Source organism: Coregonus lavaretus, assembly GCF_964263955.1.
Source record: "Coregonus lavaretus genome assembly, chromosome: 24".
Taxonomy (NCBI): domain Eukaryota; kingdom Metazoa; phylum Chordata; class Actinopteri; order Salmoniformes; family Salmonidae; genus Coregonus; species Coregonus lavaretus.
Window position 1 is genome coordinate 4,122,482 of NC_140011.1, and position 21,162 is coordinate 4,143,643.

Here is a 21,162-nt window from a genome sequence, read left to right on the forward strand (position 1 = left end):
TATGCAGATGATACAGTCTTATACTCAGCTGGCCCCTCCCCAGATTTTGTATTAAACGCTCTACAACAAAGCTTTCTTAGTGTCCAACAAGCTTTATCTGCCCTTAACCTTGTTCTGAACACCTCAAAACAAAGGTCATGTGGTTTGGTAAGAAGAATGCCCGTCTCCCCACCGGTGTGATTACTACCTCTGAGGGTTTAGAGCTTGAGGTAGTCACCTCATACAAGTACTTGGGAGTATGGCTAGACAGTACACGGTCCTTCTCTCAGGACATATCAATGCTGAAGGCTAAGGTTAAATCTAGACTTGGTTTCCTCTATTGTAATTGCTCCTCTTTCACCCCAGCTACCAAACTAACCCTGATTCAGATGACCATCCTACCCATGCTAGATTACAGAGACGTAATTTATAGATTGGCAGGTAAGGGTGCTCTCGAGTGGCTAGATGGTCTTTACCATTTGACCATCCGATTTGCCACCAATGCTCCTTATAGGACACATCACTGAACTCTATACTCCTCTGTAAACTGGTCATCTCTGTATACCTGTCGCAAGACCCACTGGTTGATGCTTAAGCCTCACTCCCCCCTATCTGAGATACCTACTGCAGCCCTCATCCTCCACATACAACACCCATTCCGCCAGTCACATTCTGTTAAAGGTCCCCAAAGCACACACATCCCTGGGTCGCTCCTCTTTCCTGTTCGCTGCAGCTAGCGACTGGAACGAGCTGCAAAAAACACTAAAACTGGACAGTTTTATCTCCATCTCTTCAATCAAAGACTCAATCATGGACACTCTTACTGACAGTTGTGGCTGCTGTGATGTATTGTTGTCTCTTCCTTCTTGCCCTTTGTGCTGTTGTCTGTGCCCAATAATGTTTGTAGCATGTCTTGTGCTGCTACCATGTTATGCTGCTTCCATGTTGTGTTGCTACCATGTTGTTTTCATGTTGGGTTGCTACCTTGCTGTGTTGTCGTGTGTTGCTGCCATGCTATGTTGTTGTCTTAGGTCTCTCTTTATGTAGTGTTGTGTTGTCTCTCTTGTTGTTATGTGTGTTTGGTCCTAATATATATATATATATATATATATATACACAACACTACATAAAGAGAGACCTAAGACAACAACATAGCATGGCAGCAACACACGACAACACAGCAAGGTAGCAACCCAACATGAAAACAACATGGTAGCAACACAACATGGAAGCAGCATAACATGGTAGCAGCACAAGACATGCTACAAACATTATTGGGCACAGACAACACTCATCGAGGCCTGGTAACAGATGGAGTATACATCACGAGGCGGTGGCTCCATCTGCTGGACGTGCCAGGTCTCGCCGGGCTCTCCGGACAGGACTAATTGGGGCTGATTGGGAGCTGGTGAGTAATTAAGGGCGGATTGCTCACCAGCTGTGCAAGGCCCATAAAGCTGCCAGAAGGGCAGCACATGGGGAGGACTGGGGGAAGTAAGGTAACGTCTGTGTAGTTGGAGACGGTATCCTGGAGAGGGTGTCATGGGGGAGACCTTTTCTTTTGATTATTTTATTAATAAACACCCTTGAAACCAAGGTAATCATACTCTGTCCGTGTCTGATCTGTGTAAACATCTTGACCCAACCCCCTGATCTGCCACTATATATATATATATATATATATATATATATATATATATATATATATATATATATATATGTGGCAGATCAGGGGGTTGGGTCAGCCCCTGTCCCTGCAAGAGGCCTTTTGCCTTTTGGTAGGCCTTCATTGTAAATAAGAATTTGTTCTTAACTGACTTGCCTAGTTAAATAAAGGTTAAATTAAAAAATACATATTTGTGAACAAACTCTGACAGCTGGGTTTGAACAATATACAAACAAAAACAGTAACCACCCGCAAGAGAGGAAGTCTATAGCTTCAACCGCTCTCTTTGGCTAGTAGGAACTCAAATTCGCTAACATCAGGGGGCTCCCAAACAGCGACGCACGTCCCAAGTCCAGTCCCATTATGTCAGCCACTTGTCTTTATCCAATATGACATGAATGTGGCAAAATTACTTTTCACAGAACACGTTCATACCAAGCTGAGCGCTCTGTATGTTAATCCTAATAAAGTTTACCCTACCCCAGGACTGCTTTACTGACAGCAAAATATTTTAGCCAGCTAACGTTTGCAGCCTGAACCAAATAATTATCCAGCCAGCTAACCTAGCCAGCCAGCCAACTCAGCTAGTGAGCCATGTGCCAGCCAGCTGCATCTTAGCCATATAACCAGAATGCCAACAGCCAAGTTACTAATCCACCAGCCCTTCACACCAAATTAACAAAGTTATGTCACTGAATAACAAATAAACATGGGTGATGTTAGCTAGTTAGCTTAGCATTAGTTTTGTCCATCTTACTAGTTAAGATGGGCCTTCATTACATTTACATTTACATTTACGTCATTTAGCAGACGCTCTTATCCAGAGCGACTTACAAATTGGTGCATTCACCTTATAGCCAGTGGGATAACCACTTTACAATATGTATTATTTTATTTTTTTGATTATTTTTTTTGAGGTGGGGTAAGGGGGGGTAGAAGGATTACTTTATCCTATCCCAGGTATTCCTTAAAGAGGTGGGGTTTCAAGTGTCTCCGGAAGGTGGTGAGTGACTCCGCTGTCCTGGCGTCGTGAGGGAGCTTGTTCCACCATTGGGGTGCCAGAGCAGCGAACAGTTCATGCGATGGGGTATCCAAGGAAGGAGGGGGGCCGTAGTTGTCTGTTTCTTCCATCTGCAGTGGGGAGAATATGGAGTAATGGGGGGCGATTGACTTCAGTTGTAGTTGTCCTCACCTGCAAGGCATGCCTCCGCTTCTTCCACATTATGGAATTCTAGGAGTGTTCCATTTTTCCTGATTTTCAGGATGGCTGGGTATATCAGAAACGGGCGAAGTCCTCTTGCTGTCATATTTCGTTTGACGTGTTTGAAGCCCAGAAGTAGATGACCCCGCTGACCTGAGGAGAAGTAAAAGAGAACACAAGCATTATGGGGTTTTCCCCAGGTCAAACACTTACTTACAATTACCTAGTAATGTCTCTGTACGACATAATGTATCAGATTGTTGGGTTTGTAGATTGTTACCAGACAGCACTGAGACTATCCCATTGCTAGTTTTACCCATTGGTGCTTATGAAATATTGATGTGGACCAAAGAAGGTCACCTTACTGACCGAGAGCTTGATTGGGTGGAGGATGAGGTGTTTTATATGAGAAGATTTTATTTTAATAATCACATCTATATGCCCAAGCAACCCATCACCCAGGTTATTTGTGTGACATAGAAAATGGAACCGGTCTCCAGTTGGGGCAAAGTCATTGCAAGTATAACCTTTCTGTCTACAATAACATAACCCTGCCTTTACTGTTGAGATGGAACATTCCACCCTAACATGTTGTTGGGAATACATTGTAAACTTAAGGATGTCAATCACTAAACCTACTTCCTCAGTAAGTGGAACTATGTATGTGTGGGGGAAAGCCTACCATCATCTGCCTACAAATTGGTCAGGATCATGCTATGCTGCCTATGTTGTTCCTGCTGTGCGTGCTACCCCAGTACCCCCAAATCACCCTTGTAGCTGGCCCTGCAAAACGTTTTTTCCTCTGCATTACTTCACAATTGGAGGCTGCTGAGGGGAGGACGGCTCATAATAATGGCTGGAACGGAGCAAATGGAATGGAAACCATGTGTTTGATACCATTCCACTAATTCTGCTCCAGCCATTACCACAAGCCCATCCTCCCCAATTAAGGTGCCACCAACCTTCTGTGGTTTGCATGGGTGAAAACTAGCCTGGGGAACATTGGAACTCTGGTGTTGCAATGTCTCCTGGTACTAGTTGGAGTCCTTTTGCGATCGTCCTGCCTGTTTTCATGCCTGACGACCTTGGTGAGGAGATTGTGTGAAACGGTAGTATCTCCTCCCCACCAGATGGTCATGACCACAGAAATGAACTTAAATGACATGACAGATCAGATACATCATGTATGGTGATGCTTACGGATTCCATAGCATCAAAGGGGAATTGTTGTGGCAGAATTAAGGTGAGTAACTTCTCAAGTGTTATGCTCTGTTCTGTGTTGGATTGTGATATTATGCATTTCATAGACTCGTTATCTCCGCACCCTAACACAAGGCTATTGTGTTCTGGAACTCTTGCTTGTAAAAAAATAACCGTTGAGTGAACAATATGATTGTATTGTCACTTCCCACTATTTGTATTTTCTATTTATTATGGATCCCCATTAGCTGCTGCAAAGGCAGCAGCTACTCTTCCTGGGGTCCAGCAAAATTAAGGCAGTTATACATTTTAAAAACATTACAATAGATTCATAACATATTTCACAACATATTAAGTGTGTGCCCTCAGGCCCCTACTCTACTACCACATATCTATAACGTGTGTGTATAGTGTGTTTGTATGCAAGTGTCTATGTTTGTGTTGCTTCACAGTCCCTGCTGTTCCATAAGGTGTATTTTTATCTGTTTTTTAAATCTAATTTTACTGCTTGAATGAGTTACTTGATGTGGAATAGAGTTCCATGAAGTCATGGCTCTATGTAGTACTGTGCGCCTCCCATAGACTGTTCTGGACTTGGGGACTGTGAAGAGACCTCTGGTGGCATGTCTTGTGGGGTTTGCATGGGTGTCCGAGCTGTGTGCAAGTAGTATAAGGGACATGTAACCATTTACTCTTCGAGCTCCTTGCCTGACTGCGATCAGAGAGGGATCTACCTTGCAGCTGCTCATACAGTTGAAGTCGGAAGTTTACATGCACCTTAGCCAAATACATTTAAACTCAGTTTTTCACAATTCCTGACATTTAATCCTAGTAACAATTCCCGGTCTTAGGTCAATTAGGATCACCACTTTATTTTAAGAATGTGAAATGTCAGAATAATAGTAGAGAGAATTACTTAATTCAGCTTTTATTTCTTTCATCACATTCCCAGTCGGTCAGAAGTTTACACTCAATTAGTATTTGGTATCATTTCCTTTAAATTGTTTAACTTGGGTCAAACATTTCGTGTAGCCTTCCACAAGCTTCCCACAATAAGTTGGGGGAATTTTGTCCCATTCCTCCTGACAGAGCTGGTGTAACTGAGTCAGGTTTGTAGGCCTCCTTGCTCGCACACGCTTTTTCAGTTCTGCCCACAAATGTTCTATAGGATTGAGGTCAGGGCTTTGTGATGGCCACTCCAATACCTTGACTTTGTTGTCCTTAAGCCATTTTGCCACAACTTAGGAAGTATGCTTGGGGTCATTGTCCATTTGGAAGACCCAATTGTGACCAAGCTTTAACTTCCTGACTGTTGCTTCAATATATCCACATCATTTTCCTTCCTCATGATGCCATCTATTTTGTGAAGTGCACAAGTCCCTCCTGCAGCAAAGCACCCCCACAGCATGATGCTGCCACCCCCGTGCTTCACGGTTGGAATGGTGTTCTTCGGCTTGCAAGCTATCCCCTTTTTCCTCCAAACATAACGATGGTCATTATGGCCAATAGGTTATATTTTTGTTTCATCAGACCAGAGGACATTTCTCCAAAAAGTAAGATCTTTGTCCCCATGTGTAGTTGCAAACCGTAGTCTGGCTTTTTTATGGCGGTTTTGGAGCAGTGGCTTCTTCCTTGCTAAGCAGCCTTTCAGGTTATGTCGATATGACTCGTTTTAGTGTGGATATAGATACTTTTGTACCTGTTTCCTTCAGCATCTTCACAAGGTCCTTTGCTGTTGTTCTGGGATTGATTTGCACTTTTCACACTAAAGTACGTTCATCTCTAGGAGACAGAACGCGTCTCCTTCCTGAGCGGTATGATGGCTGCGTGGTCCCATGGTGTTTATACTTGCATACTATTGTTTGTACAGATGAACGTGGTACCTTCAGGCGTTTGGAAATTGCTCCCAAGGATGAACCAGACTTGTGGAGGTCTACAATTTCTTTTGAGGTCTTGGCTGATTTCTTTTGATTTTCCCATGATGTCAAGCAAAGAGGCACTGAGTTTGAAGGTAGGCCTTGAAATACATCCACAGGTTCACCTCCAATTGACTCAAATTATGTAAATTAGCCTATCAGAAGCTTCTAAAGCCATGACATCATTTTCTGGAATTTTCCAAGCTGTTTAAAGGCACAGTCAACTTAGTGTATGTAAACTTCTGACCCACTGGAATTGTGATACAGTGAATTTTAAGTGAAATAATCTGTCTGTAAACAATTGTTGGAAAAATTACTTGTGTCATGCACAAAGTAGATGTCCTAACCGACTTGCCAAAACTATAGTTTGTTAACAAGAAATTTGTGGAGTGGTTGAAAAACAAGTTTTAATGACTCCAACCTACGTGTATGTAAACTTCCGACTTCAACTGTATGTATTAAAGATTCACTATTATAATTATAAATCAGTCTCCGCCTAATCTTTGGATAGAATTTTCCGCGACTCTAGTAAAACAAATTCAAGAACAAACTTTTTCAGAAACAACAAACTGAGCTCTCTGTTTATGTTGACACACATGTTCCGGCAGCCATGTTGAGTGCCAGTTACCCATGACTCTATTGGTATGCAAGAGCAACAGAGTTTCTTACCCAAGTCCATTTATTTTACATCCACGAGGGGGAGTGATCGAGTAAGAAGAGTACTTTATTGTATGCCAGTCCAGTACTTAGACTAGTGCAAAGACTGAGGCAAGGAGCTATCAAAGGCTGAATATCAATGATTTATACCTTGAGTTAGTATTAAATTATCAATATTGATATTCAATGACCACCACCATGTTGACAATCACATTGTAATTTTAAAAAGTAGCCTACTTGTCATGGACACAATTAAACAATGATTTACTTACTAAATATTCAGTTGTTAAAACATGATCTGATGCAAACACATTATAGAGAACTGGTCTATCAATGCAGGGTGACATGTTTGTCTCAACCACAAGATGGCAGTGAAGTTTTATTTATAGTAATCAGCTAGGACAGCTTATAAAAAGCAATTGGCAAAATACTAGGCAAGTTTGACTGTTGAATAAATATGAATGCTTACAAGCGGCAATAATTCTATATTTAAAAAAAGCATAATAATGGGCTGAAACCTGTACCCTCAAATGAAAATATCTACATTTTTTCAGCCTCCCTTAAATATTTTATTAGGCGCCTCATTCTATGGTTTTGGATTTACTCCTTCATAGCTGTGCCGTTTTGGGAATTGATTGCTGAAATATTTCCATAGCCAACCTTAAATCACATTTCTAAGTGGGAGTGGGCCAATTGCATTGTACGTAAAGTGTGTTGTGCTGATTTGAATTTGAACAAAAAGTTATGCCTTTAAAAGAGGTTTGGTTAAAAGCCTGCATTTGATGCCAAAGTGAAAAATTACAGACAAGACAAACAGGACAGTGAAAAGCATCAGTAAGGCATGTGAAGTACTTTTTACACTATGCCAGCTCCTCCTCTCCTCTCCTCCTCGAACTCTCCCTTCTCCTCTGCGGTGGCATCCTGGTACTACTGGTATTCAGACACCAGGTCGTTCATGTTGCTCTCTGCCTCGGTGAACTCCATCTCGTCCATGCCCTACCCAGTGTACCAAAGGAGGAATGCCTTGCGGCGGAACATGGGGAGATGCGCTTGAACAGCTCCTGGATGGCAGCGCTGTTGCTGATGAAGGTGGAGGCCATCTTGAGGCCACGGGGAGGAATGTCGCAGACAGCGGTCTTGACGTTGTTGGAGATCCAGTCGACAAAGTAGCTGCTGTTCTTGTTCTGGACGATGAGCATCTGTTCATCCACCTCCTTCATGGACATGCAGCTTCTGAACACTGTGGCCACGGTGAGGTATCGGTCGTGACGTGGGTCGCAGGCCACCATTATGTTCTTGGCGTCGAACATTTGCTGGGTGAGCTTGCGCACAGTGAGGGCCCTGTTCTGCTGAATCCCCCTGCTAGTGAGTGGGACAAAGCCGGGAATTAAGAAGTGGAGACGGGGGTAGCGCACCATGTAGATGGCCAGTTTATGAGGGTCAGTGTTGAGCTGACCGAGGAAATGCAGTCAAGTGGTGATCACGCTCATGGTAGCTGACACCAGGTGGGTGAGGTCACTGTAGGTGGGCGTGGTGATTTTGAGGGTATGGAAGCAGAAGTCATACAGAGAGCCTCATTGTCAATACAGTAGGTCTCGTCAGTGTTCTCTACTAGCTGGTGAACTGAGAGGGTGACGTTGTATAGAATGGCGCTGGAGGGAATAGCAGATGTTTTACGTGCTCCTGACCAATTGTGCGACTTTGTGTGTTTTTCTGCGCTGATCGTAACTTTTTTTGTACATAATGTTTCCGGCATCGTTTCCTATTACCGAAAAGAGCTTCTAGACATCAGAACAGCGATCACTAAACTCAATTTGGATGAGGATTTCTACTTCAGTGAGTCAGCGGCGAAGGACATACTGCTCATCCCGGACCAGGCCCAAATCTCTGACACTTACAGTTAGTGAGTGCATACATTCTTCTGCATTAAAAGCACTGACCACTAGGAGCAGCACCTTATGGTAAGGTGCTCCTCCGAGAGCAACTTCTCCCAACCATCCAAGAACAGTTTGGTGACGACCAATGCCTTTTCCAGCATGATGGAGCACCTTGCCATAAGGCAAAAGTGATAACTAAGTGGCTCGGGGAACAAAACATCGACATTTTGGGTCCGTGGCCAGGAAACTCCCCAGACCTTAATCCCATTGAGAACTTGTGGTCGATCCTCAAGAGGCGGGTGGACAAACAAAACCCCACAAATTCTGACAAACTCCAAGCATTGATTATGCAAGAATGGGCTGCCATCAGTCAGGATGTGGCCCAGAAGTTAATTGACAGCATGCCAGGGTGGATTGCAGAGGTCTTGAAAAAGAAGGGTCAACACTGCAAATATTGACTCTTTGCATAAACGTAATGTAATTGTCAATAAAAGCCTTTGACACTTATGGAATGCTTGTAATTATACTTCAGTATACCATAGTAACATCTGACAAAAATATCTCATAACACTGAAGCAGCGAACTTTGTGAAGACAAATACTTATAAATAAACTAAATAAACTTTTGAACACGACTGTATGTCTATTTCACCAGCCACGTTGGCGGGTGGTCAGGGCTCCACGGTGCGAGCATTTCACTCACATTTGTGAATAAAAATAGTCAAGTATGATCACATCTATAGTAAAATAAATGCTGCAGTAGCTGTTTTCAAATTATTTCCTTGCGCTGCAACACTGCCTGGCTGGGAGCTGTGCGTACTTGAAGAGCTGAGTGAAAGATTCATTTTAGAAGCGCTGGCACAGGCATAGAAGTTGGTCAAATTTACTTGAAACGAAGGTTTACTTTAGTGAGACTTTGTCCTTGTGTTTCTTTTCTATTTACATTGTTTTGTTCACAAGCTAGGTTGTTTTTCTATGTTTGAGTTTCAACTGCTAAGGAAAAGAAGACAACGCTTCTACTAATCAGACTCAATCTCACAGGCACAAACATGACTCTAGTCGCGCTATCACGGTAACCTCCCGCACTTAAAGTGATATTTTGGTTAAAAGACTCAGGTCACAGAAAAACTGAATTAAACAATATACCACATTAGTTACTTCTTAATAGTAATACATGTATTGTTTTAGAAACATTACAAAGCATGTTCATCCATTTTTTTTGTGGGTTTTGTTGGTGTAATTTTAGGGCAAAACAAATATTTTGGCTGGTAATAAATCTGAGTGGTTGGTAGATTTAAATCTACCTGCCACAGTGGCTGGTGATCAAAAAGTTAATTTTATGCCCTGCTGGGAAATGTTAGCCAAGTTGAGGAGAGTGTTCATGATTATTAGTCTAGTTTGCTCATCTATTGGCAGGATTGATCAGAGCATTTTGCTAGCATGTTATGTATAGCCTAGTGGATTATTTTGCTCTTCACTTGTGTAGTAGCCTAGGCTACTCCCGACCAAAAGCCAGTCATTTGTCTGATAATCAATCAATGTTATTTTGTTGAACTAAATCTCCATCTGTAGCCTATATTCGGTTAACTGATCTCTGGCTGGGCAAATAAGTGAAGGTGCAGCTCATCTATTCGTTTGATCATTATCACTTATCAGAAACATTTAGCATGCTATAATGTAGCATAAATCAATATTTTGGTATTCAAAATGTTGGTGTCACTTGCAGCCTAATTGTAGGCTACTTGCTGCTAGATTATTTAACATATTATTGTTACAGTAGGCCTCCCTACACAATAGCCTCACATGGGGTTACTGACCACAATCCATTGAATTAATAATAAGAAGTGTTGATTATTTGGCCTTGGGGAGAGCACAACGCATGGAAGAAAACAGCCCCGGGAAGGGGTTCTGGAGGTGCTGCAGATAAATTGAAATGCATTTCCTATATAATTACTCCTGTCTGTAGCCTATAGAAAATTTTAAATAATACACCAGAGAGGATCAATAGCTTCTTTCTTTTTTTATTCTGTGAATTGTGTTTTGTCACATTAGAAGCGCATGTAGGGCCGTGACTACTTGAACAATGGTGTAACAGACGGTTATGGATGAAGACCATACGTTTCTACATCTCCTCTTCTTTCCAACTTCCCTTTGGTTCTCAAGCAGCTAATCGCTAGATGGGGTGTGTGACTATTCATTCATTATTCAACAGCAGTCGACAATGTTGTTCTGGCTGAGCCCTATAATGCACTAATGTTGGGTCAAATGGACAATGCGCCAGTCCTCTCCAACCTGACATGGTATAATTTGATACAGAATCATTTCTTAATTTATAGACTAATCAACGCTGATCAGGCCCGTTCCTGGCCGATATACTGCACTAGAAGAGACAAAAAAAAATGGCCACCCTCCTATCCCCGCAAAGTAGAATAGTAGCTTAGGCTATACAGTGTCGGCCTGCAATGCATTTTTATGAATGCCCATGTGGTAGCCTACTGTTTGTAAAACAGGCAATTTACCTTTAATCATTTGGTTACATGAATTTCTGTTAATGCATGTATTAATTCTAGTCATTTACCATTCTCATTCTTGGAGTGTAAATGTTGTTTGTAGAGTTCACAATCTGCTACACTTGTGAGAAACAAGTTTTCATACCCTCATTTACGCACTCCATGTGAGCAATGAGCATGTCTGGTTTCTCTGTTAATGTTGATGGAGCTAGCGCGCGCCTGAGTACGCATAGATATTCCTGCTTCTCGCAAATGTAGGAAAGTGCCCAGCTGGGCTTCTCACTTTTTTCTTCACCTCATACAGTAAGTCAACATTATAATAGTTCCTCACAGTATTTGACAAATCTTTCCATCACGCTCCCCCTCATTCAGCATCGCTTTTACAGTGCATTCAGAAAGTATTCAGACTCCTTCCCTTTTTCCACATTGTTACGTTTAATTCTAAAATTGATTAAATAAATAAAAATTCATCAATCTACACACAATACCCCATAATGACCAAGCAAAAACAGGATTTTAGAAATGTTTGCAAATGTATTAAAAATAAAAAACTTAAATACCTTATTTACAAGTATTCAGACCCTTTACATACCTCAGTGACAGGGGTAGGCAACCCTGTTCCTGGAGTGCCGCAGATATTGCAGGTTTTGTTCCAACTAGGCACCACACCTGGCCAACTGAGCAAATTGATCAGTGATTTGCCTAAATTCCACACACCTGGTCTTCCAGGTCGGTTAAATCAAAAACATGAAGTGCCTGTGGCACTCCAGGTTCAGGATTGCCTACCCCTGGGTTAGAACAGGCATAATTCCGATATAAAGTAATTTTTCTCAAAGTTGGCGAAATCCCTCGTGCGTCCACTTATATCAGTGCACGTGACAACCTAACCATTACGAAACTTCTATTAGATAAAATAAGCCTCACTTATCTTATATTCGATCAAATAAGCCTCACATAACAAATTAGTAATACAACATTTTGTTGACCAAATTCAACACTCTCGTTGACCTCCATACAAAAATTCCTCACGCCGTGGACAGATTTTGGGCGGAGTAAACCATCTCACTTCGCCTCTTTCTCTCTGGTTGAAGGGCCAGGTAGGAACATCTACTGGGTTATCAACCAACCAGAATCTCCGTAATCCTGACAATAACTGACATCAATTAGACATCCAGTTATTTTTTTTAAAGCTCCCGGTAAAAAAAGAAGAAGCTTAGGCTAAGTGATGGAAATCTTTTTTTGCGGTTATCCACAGGAGGCTGCTGAGGGGAGGAAAGCTCATAATAATGGCTGGAATGGAGAAAATGGAACGGCATCAAACACATGGAAACCATGTGTTGGATGTCTTTGATACCATTCCACCTATTCTGCTCCAGCCATTACCACGAGCCTGTCCTCCCCAACTAAGGTGCCACCAACCACCTGTCTGTACAGTAATGTCATATGGCAATAGTTAATTCATTTAGGGGGAAATCAAAACAATAATTTCAGCTTTATGTAATTGATATATTTCTGTATTGCCACTTGGTCCACATTTAGCATGAGTTTAGAGTATGTTGAAGATGTTAAGAAATTAACGTGTTAATATTCACAATGAACATTCAAACACCATGAAATAAACAAGAGTAAGCATTTCACGGTAAAGGCTACACCTGTTGTATTTCGCACGTGACAATAACAGTTTTATTTGATGTCTCACATGTATACAGTGCGTTCAGAAAGTATTCAGACCCCTTGACTTTTTCCACATTTTGTTACAGCCTTATTCTAAAATGGTTTGAATAGTTTTTTTCCTCAATCTACACACAATACCCCATAATGACAAAGCATTTTTTGTTGCAAAAATACGGAAATATCACATTTACGTAAGTATTCAGACCCTCTACTCACTACTTTGTTGAAGCACCTTTGGCAGCGATTACATCCTCAAGTCTTCTTGGGTATGGCGCTACAAGCATGGTACACCTGTATTTGGGGAGTTTCTCCCATTCTTCTCTGCAGATCCTCTCAAGCTCTGTCAGATTGGATGGGGAGTGTCGCTGCACAGCTATTTTCAGGTCTCTCCAGAGATGTTAGATCGGGTTCAAGTCTGGGCTCTGGTTGCGCAACTCAAGGACATTCAGAGACTTGCCCCGAAGCCACTCCTGCGTCGTCTTTGCTGTGTGCTTAGGGCCGTTGTCCTGTTGGAAGGTGAACCTTCGCCCCAGTCTGAGGCCCTGAGTGCTCTGGAGCAGGTTTTAATCAAAGATCTCTCTGTACTTTGCTCCGTTCATCTTTCCCTCGATCCTGACTAGTCTCCCAGTCCCTGCCGCTGAAAAGCATTCCCACAGAATGATGCTGCCACCACCATGCTTCACTGTAGGGATGGTGCCAGGTTTCCTCCAGACGCATTCAGGCCAAAGAGTTCAATCTTGGTTTCATCAGAGCAGAGAATCTTGTTTCTCATGGTCTGAGTCCTTTAGGTGCCTTTGGCAAACTCCAAGCGGGCTGTCGTGCCTTTCACTGAGGAGTGGCTTCCGTCTGGCCACTCTACCATAAATGCATGATTGGTGGAGTGCTGTAGAGATGGTTGTCCTTCTGGAAGGTTCTCCCATCTCCACAGAGGAACTCTGGAGCTGTGTCAGATTAACCATCGGGTTTTTGGTCACCTCCTTGACTAAGGCCCTTCTCCCCCGATTGCTCAGTTTGGCCACTGAAGTTCTTGGGGACCTTCAATGCTGCAGAAATGTTTTTGTACCCTTCCCCAGATCTGAACCTCGACACAATCCTATCTTGGAGTTCTACCCACAATTCCTTCGACCCCATGGCTTGGTTTTTGCTCTGTCAACTGTGGGACGTTATATAGACAGGTGTGCCTTTCCAAATCATGTCCGATCAATTGAATTTACCACAGGTGGACTCATCTCAAGGATGATCAGTGGAAACAGGATGCACCTGAGCTCAATTTCGAGTCTCATAGCAAAGGGTCTGAATACTAATGTAAATAAGATATCTGTTTTTCATTTTTTAAACATTTGCACACATTTAAAAAAAACGTTTTTTATTTTTTATTATGGGGTATTGTGTGTAGCTTGATGAGAAAAAAATATATTTAATCAATTTTAGAATAATTTAACGTAACAAAATGTGGAGAAAGGGTCTGAATACTTTTCGAATGCACTGTATAACAACCAACTAAATGAAACCTAGGGTTGTCTGTCAAATAACATACTGTGGTACTCCATAACATACATGTTTGATGAAATTGGCCTGAGCACGGTGCTGCGCCAAATCACTGATATATAAATCATCTTTGCACCCCAACTAATTATGTGAACATTAGTGAATCTGCACTGCACCTTGCTGAGGGTACATTTGTCTTCTTTAATACTGGTTCTTGAAGAAATCTTTAAAATGTTCAGTCCTATTTTACCCTAGTAATAACAAAAATCTAAATGTATTGAGTTTGATAACTAGAATAATATATAATGACAATGGTGTGCTGTATACCGTACTATCCAGGGTTGGTAGGTTACTTTCTAAATGTAATCTGCTACAGTTACTAGTTACCTGTCCAACAGTTTTATCAATAACATAATATTGGGATTGCAAACTCAGTAACGTAATCTGATCACTTTCCATTACTTTTGGATTACTTTCCCCTTGACGCATTAGAAGAAGGGGAAAAAGGATCCATCAAACGCTTGTCATCATAGTGGTCTCTGACTTGTGGACAGACTCACTGAGGTGGAACGAGCGTAAACTTTTTTCAATGCTGAATTGAATGTAATTGAGAAAACAGAAAAGTGTCATGTTTTCTTCTCTCACAAACGTCCTTTCTGAATTTAAAAGTAATCCAAGAAGTAATGTAGTTTTTCAAAAGTATCTAATCTGATTACAATTCGTTTTTTGTTATCAGATTGCATGTAACTGATTAAATGTAAATTACTGTTACGCCCCAATTCTGGTGCTACCTTTTTTTACATTTATATTTTATTTCCAATTGTCTAGGTTTCATGGCAGCAGTACTCTAATTGTGAAGGATAAAAAATATATATTTGACTCGGAAGTGACGGTTGGTGCTGCGGCCTTCACGTGAGTGAAAATAATTCTGACAACACTATCGCGTGTCAAAGTAGTTAGTTAGACACTTGGTGGTAAAGTAATGTGTGTAACACTGACAGATAATAATATCTAGACAAATTACAATCAAAACACCGTTAGCTTGTCACATTTGCTAGCTAGCAAGAGCGCGGATACAGAGCAAGTACCCTGTACTTGGCTCGCATCAACTCAACAGCGCTGTGTGGAGGACTAGCTCCAGCTTGCTAGCTACTGTTTCCTCCAGCGAAGTTGCTCTGATGGCGAAAAACACTCTTTCGTCGCGATTCAGGAAACTCGACATAGATGAATTTGATGAGAACAAATTCGTTGATGATCACGATGAGGCTGGTGATAATCAGGGACCGGACGGGGCGGAGATAGACAACCTCATCAGGCAATATCCTTTACGTTCGTGCAGATGCCCCCATGTTATCGAGCTAACGTTAGCAAGCTAGTTAACACATTTAGCTAACGTTAACAGATAGCCGAGGTGATTTGGTGATGCGATTTTGTTTTATAATCAAAAACCAAATGCTCATTTCATTTATTGTGCTCGTACTGACACATGTGTCTTGCTAGGTAGTTAGCTGATGTTATGTAAATATGTCGGTTTAGGTTGTTAGTTAGCCAATGGATGATATCCCTGGCTGAACCGTTTTAGCGCTGGTCCAGACCAGTGCGCCCTCCAGAGCTATCTGAACACGAGACTCTAGCTACTTGTTAGCTAACAGTTAGCTAGGTAACTTAGTTATGTCTAAACATAGTTGTCTATTGTTAGCATGGAAAGCACCAGCAGTTGCTGCAGTATTAATGAAGGAATCACTGTGCCATTTGATGTGGGTGAGACATGAGTTGCAGGGTGTCGGGACACTCCCTTCGGTCTCAATGTAGACTTTGATCTGAAGCCATTCTTGTGGTTATTGTGATTTTGCTATCCATTGTAAGTCTTTGTTGGCCTATGTAGCCAAATTGTATCTATGATCATATGTTATCCATTCATGCATTTTTATGTTCTATTTATATCTGTAAATCAACCAATGAAATCAAGCCACACCCAGCCATGATTGCAGGCACCTGTGTCCTTTCAAAGTATAAATTAGTGACCCTCAGCGCATGTCATTATACTATGATGAAGACAGCTTGTCTGTTGAAACGTTGGTTATAAAAGTATTGCATCTGAACTCCTAGAGTGTGCGGCTCTCCTTTTCTTTTTCAAGTGTTTTACTCAGCTAGCCAGCACCTCGCCTAAATAGGTGTGTGTTTCTTTTATTTTTTATTTTTTTTATTTCACCTTTATTTAACCAGGTAAGCCAGTTGAGAACAGGTTCTCATTTACAACTGCGACCTGGCCAAGATAAAGCAAAGTAGTGCAATAAAAACAACACAGAGTTACATATGGGGTAAAAAAAACATAAAGTCAGAAATACAACAGAAAATATATATACAGTGTGTGCAAATGTAGCAAGTTATGGAGGTAAGGCAATAAATAGGCTATAGTGCAGAATAATTACAATAGTATTAACACTGGAATGCTAGATGTGCAAGAGATTATGTGCAAATAGAGATACTGGGGTGCAAAAGAGCAAAATAAATAACAATATAGGGATGAGGTAGTTGGGTGGGCTAATTTCAGATGGGCTGTGTACAGGTGCAGTGATCGGTAAGGTGCTCTGACAACTGATGCTTAAAGTTATTGAGGGAGATAAGAGTCTCCAGCTTCAGAGATTTTTGCAATTCGTTCCAGTCATTGGCAGCAGAGAACTGGAAGGAATGGCGGCCAAAGGAGGTGTTGGCTTTGGGAATGACCAGAGAGATATACCTGCTGGAGCGCAGACTACGGGTGGGTGCTGCTATGGTGACCAATGAGCTAAGATAAGGCGGGGATTTGCCTAGCAGTGATTTATAGATGGCCTGGAGCCAGTGGGTTTGACGACGAACATGTAGTGAGGACCAGCCAACAAGAGCGTACAGGTCACAGTGGTGGGTAGTGTATGGGGCCTTGGAGACAAAACGGATGGCACTGTGATAGACTACATCCAATTTGCTGAGTAGAGTGTTGGAGGCTATTTTGTAAATGACATCGCCGAAGTCAAGGATCGGTAGGATAGTCAGTTTTACGAGGGCATGTTTGGCAGCATGAGTGAAGGAGGCTTTGTTGCGAAATAGGAAGCCGATTCTAGATTTAACTTTGGATTGGAGATTCTTTATGTGAGTCTGGAAGTTGAGTTTACAGTCTAACCAGACACCTAGATATTTGTAGTTGTCCACATACTCTAGGTCAGACCCGTCGAGAGTAGTGATTCTAGTCGGGTGGGCGGGTGCTAGCAGCGTTCGATTGAAAAGCATGCATTTAGTTTTACTAGTGTTTAAGAGCAGTTGAAGGCTACTGAAGGATTGTTGTATGGCATTGAAGCTCGTTTGGAGGTTTGTTAACACAGTGTCCAATGAAGGGCCAGATGTATACAAAATGGTGTCGTCTGCGTAGAGGTGGATCTGAGAGTCACCAGCAGCAAGAGCGACATCATTGATATACACGGAGAAAAGTGTCGGCCCAAGAATTGAACCCTGTGGCACCCCCATAGAGACTGCCATAGGTCCAGACAACAGGCCCTCCGATTTGACACACTGAACTCTATCTGAGAAGTAGTTGGTGAACCAGGCGAGGCAGTCATTTGAGAAACCAAGGCTATTTAGTCTGCCAATAAGAATGCGGTGGTTGACAGTCGAAAGCCTTGGCCAGGTCGATGAAGACGGCTGCACAGTACTGTCTATTATCAATCGCGGTTATAATATCGTTTAGGACCTTGAGCGTGGCTGAAGTGCACCCGTGACCAGCTCGGAAACCGGATTGCATAGCGGAGAAGGTACGGTGGTATTCGAAATGGTCGATGATCTGTTTGTTAACTTGGCTTTCGAATACTTTCGAAAGGCAGGGCAGGATGGATATAGGTCTGTAGCAGTTTGGATCTAGAGTGTCACCCCCTTTGAAGAGGGGGATGACCGCGGCAGCTTTCCAATCTCTGGGGATCTCAGACGTTATGAAAGAGAGGTTGAACAGACTAGTAATAGGGGTTGCGACAATTTCGGCGGCTAGTTTTAGAAAGAAAGGGTCCAGATTGTCTAGCCCAGCTGATTTGTAGGGGTCCAGATTTTGCAGCGCTTTCAAAACATCAGCTGTCTGAATTTGTGTGAAGGAGAAGCGGGGGGGGCATGGGCAAGTTGCAGCAGAGGGTGCAGAGTTGGTGGCCGGGTTAGTGGTAGCCAGATGGAAAGCATGGCCAGCTGTAGCAAAATGCTTGTTGAAATTCTCGATTATTGTAGATTTATCGGTGGTGATAGTGTTTCCTAGCCTCAGTGCAGTGGGCAGCTGGGAGGAAGTGCTCTTATTCTCCATGGACTTTACAGTGTCCCAAAACTTTTTGGAGTTAGTGCTACAGGATGCAAATTTCTGTTTGAAAAAGTTAGCCTTTGCTTTCCTGACTGCTTGTGTATATTGGTTCCTAACTTCCCTGAAAAGTTGCATATCGCGGGGGCTATTTGATGCTAATGCTGTACGCCACAGGATGTTTTTGTGCTGGTCAAGGGCAGTCAAGTCTGAGGAGAACCAGGGGCTATATCGGTTCTTAGTTCTGTATTTTTTGAATGGGGCATGTTTATTTAAGATTGAGAGGAAATTACTTTTAAGGAACAACCAGGCATCCTCTACTGACGGAATGAGATCTATATCCATCCAGGATACCTGGGCCAGGTCAATTAGGAAGGCCTCTGTTGGTGGAAAAGTATTTGCTTGTGGAGATGTACAATGTTTTCCTGCCACTCAAACCTATTTAGGATATGGCAATAGACAGTGTTGAATTCCTTAACTGACTGTAATGCACAGGAGACATGATGACAGCTTTTCACATTGCTCTGCGGAACCCTCCTCTCAACACTAAGAATCCAGCAATTAAGGTAAGGGGCCAAGACATACAAGACATCCATACAGAAATGGTTTGTCGAGATCTGTGTGGAAGAACTGGACTGCACAGAGCCCTAACCTAAACCCCATCGAACATCTTTGGGATGAATTGGAACGGCGACTGCAAGCACAACATCAGTGCCCGACCACACTAATGGTAGCTCAATTGGTAGAGCATGGCGCTTGTAACGCCAGGGTAGTGAGTTCGATCCCCGTGACCACCCATACGTAAAAATTTATGCACACATGACTGTAAGTCGCTTTGGATAAAAGTGTCTGCTAAATGGCTTAATAATAATAATAATGCTCGTGGCTAAATGGAAGCAAGTCCCTGCAGCAATGTTCCAACATCTAGTGGAAAGCCTTCCCAGAAGAGTGGAGGCTGTTATAGCAGCAAATGGGGGACCAACTCCATATTAATGCCCTTGATTTTGGAATGAGATGTTTGACGAGCAGGTGTCCCGATACTTTTGGTCATGTAGTGTACTTGGAGTCAATATTAACATTCGTTAAGAATGCTAGCTCATGGCAGGAGAGGCTTAGCAAGTGTCCCAAAAATGTGTTGCCTCTCTCTTGGGAATCTGCACTGGTGTAAATAACTTTAACACTCTCACTGTCTTGTTCTGTCTTTCAGGAAAGGGCTCTGGTAATAGTGTTGAGAGTGTTGACGTCATTCAAGTCAAGCGATATTGAGCCAGCCGTCAAGTCGCTTGACCGAAGCGGGGTGGACCTGCTTATGAAGTACATATATAGAGGCTTCGAGAAGCCCTCCGACAATAGCAGTGCCATTCTCCTACAGTGGCACGAAAAGGTGTGAAAGCTATATCTGAACTTGTGCAATCTTTAAACTCTAGGAGGCTGCTGAGGGGTGGTTGGCTCATAATAATGGCTGGAATGGAATGGCATCAAACACATGGAAACCGTGTTTGACATTGGATACCATTCTATTAATTCCGTTCCAGCCATTACTATGAGCCCGTCCTCCCCAATTAAGGTGCCACCGGCCACCTGTGGTATGATGTTTGTTCATTTGTCTCTTCCCCTTTCTTTCTTCACTCAGGCTTTCGCAGTTGGGGGCTTAGGGTCAATCGTACGAGTTCTGACGGCCCGAAAGACAGTTTGAGGGGAGGTGCTTTATCAAGTAGAGCGTCTCGGATGACCACTGGCAAGAGGAGTGACTTCCTTCTGTGGAAGGGAAAGTAGATTATCACAATTAATTTCTTACTGAAGAAAAAACCCTTACACTACAAAAGTTAAAGACAAAAAAGGGAACATTATTTTCAGTTTCAAAATGTATGGGATAGCTGTAATTTAGGAAAGGATGATACGTGTTCATGTATAGGATTATCATTTTTACCCAATCACGAGACTTTGTCGCGCTCTATTTCTTTATTGCATTAATGTTCTAATCAGCATGTGCATCAGCATGTGTTTCTTTGAGGGTGGGGAAAGGAAGGAAAAGAGACATGAACATGGCAGGGCAAAGGAAGTGTGTGCATTAAGTGGTACTGTACCTTTATACGCGTGTGTGTGATAAATTCAGTGTGCTTGCGAGTGTATATATGTCTGATATGCCAGTGTTTAATATTTCATTTTTTTCTCATTGTTATTTTTATACAGACAGAAGTACATTTAATATAAAGAGATTGAGATTCAATTAATTGGTATGTGGGGTATATTGAACAATGGGGGATTTCATTGTGAAGTGCCTGCTGCAATAAAACTGGAAACAAGTGTCCTTGTCATTTGCCCTCTCTATGGGAGCCAAATTCTGATTTTTTTTTTCCGCTAATTGGTCTTTTGACCAATCACATAGCATCTTTTTCAGAGCTGATCGGATTGTTTAAAAGACCAATTAGTGGAAAAAAATATCAGAATTGGGCTGCCTGTCTAAACGCAGCTTAGTATATTCAGAATTGTGGTAGTGAATTTGGCTGCGGAACCGGTTTTCCTGTTCAGATTGAATACAACCATGGCACGTGTGACAAACTGCTCTTTCCACACTAGGGACTAATATTCTTGTGATTCTACAAACTTTAGTTCCAGAGGAAAAACACCACTGTCATCCAAATAGTGTACATTATTTTTAGTTTTTTTGCATATTCTATGTGCAAGC

The 21,162-nt window shown here is 42.2% G+C and overlaps 1 protein-coding gene and 1 pseudogene across 2 annotated transcripts; one reads left to right on the forward strand and one right to left on the reverse strand.

Annotated features, from left to right (window-relative positions):
- Nucleotides 1-7,479: 7,479 nt before the first annotated feature.
- Nucleotides 7,480-8,375, reverse strand: LOC311099364 (tubulin beta chain-like; annotated as a pseudogene). Its single transcript has one exon. The product of its transcript is annotated as a tubulin beta chain-like (transcript).
- A 6,699-nt stretch (nt 8,376-15,074) lies between these two features.
- LOC311099732 (actin-related protein 2/3 complex subunit 5-like protein) lies at nt 15,075-20,780 on the forward strand. The gene is made up of 4 exons (XM_084140470.1): nt 15,075-15,485; nt 18,967-19,039; nt 19,681-19,857; nt 20,107-20,780. The coding sequence occupies exons 1-4, from the start codon at nt 15,346-15,348 to the stop codon at nt 20,167-20,169; spliced, it is 453 nt and encodes a 150-aa protein (XP_083996596.1). The 5' UTR covers nt 15,075-15,345; the 3' UTR covers nt 20,170-20,780.
- Nucleotides 20,781-21,162: the final 382 nt, after the last annotated feature.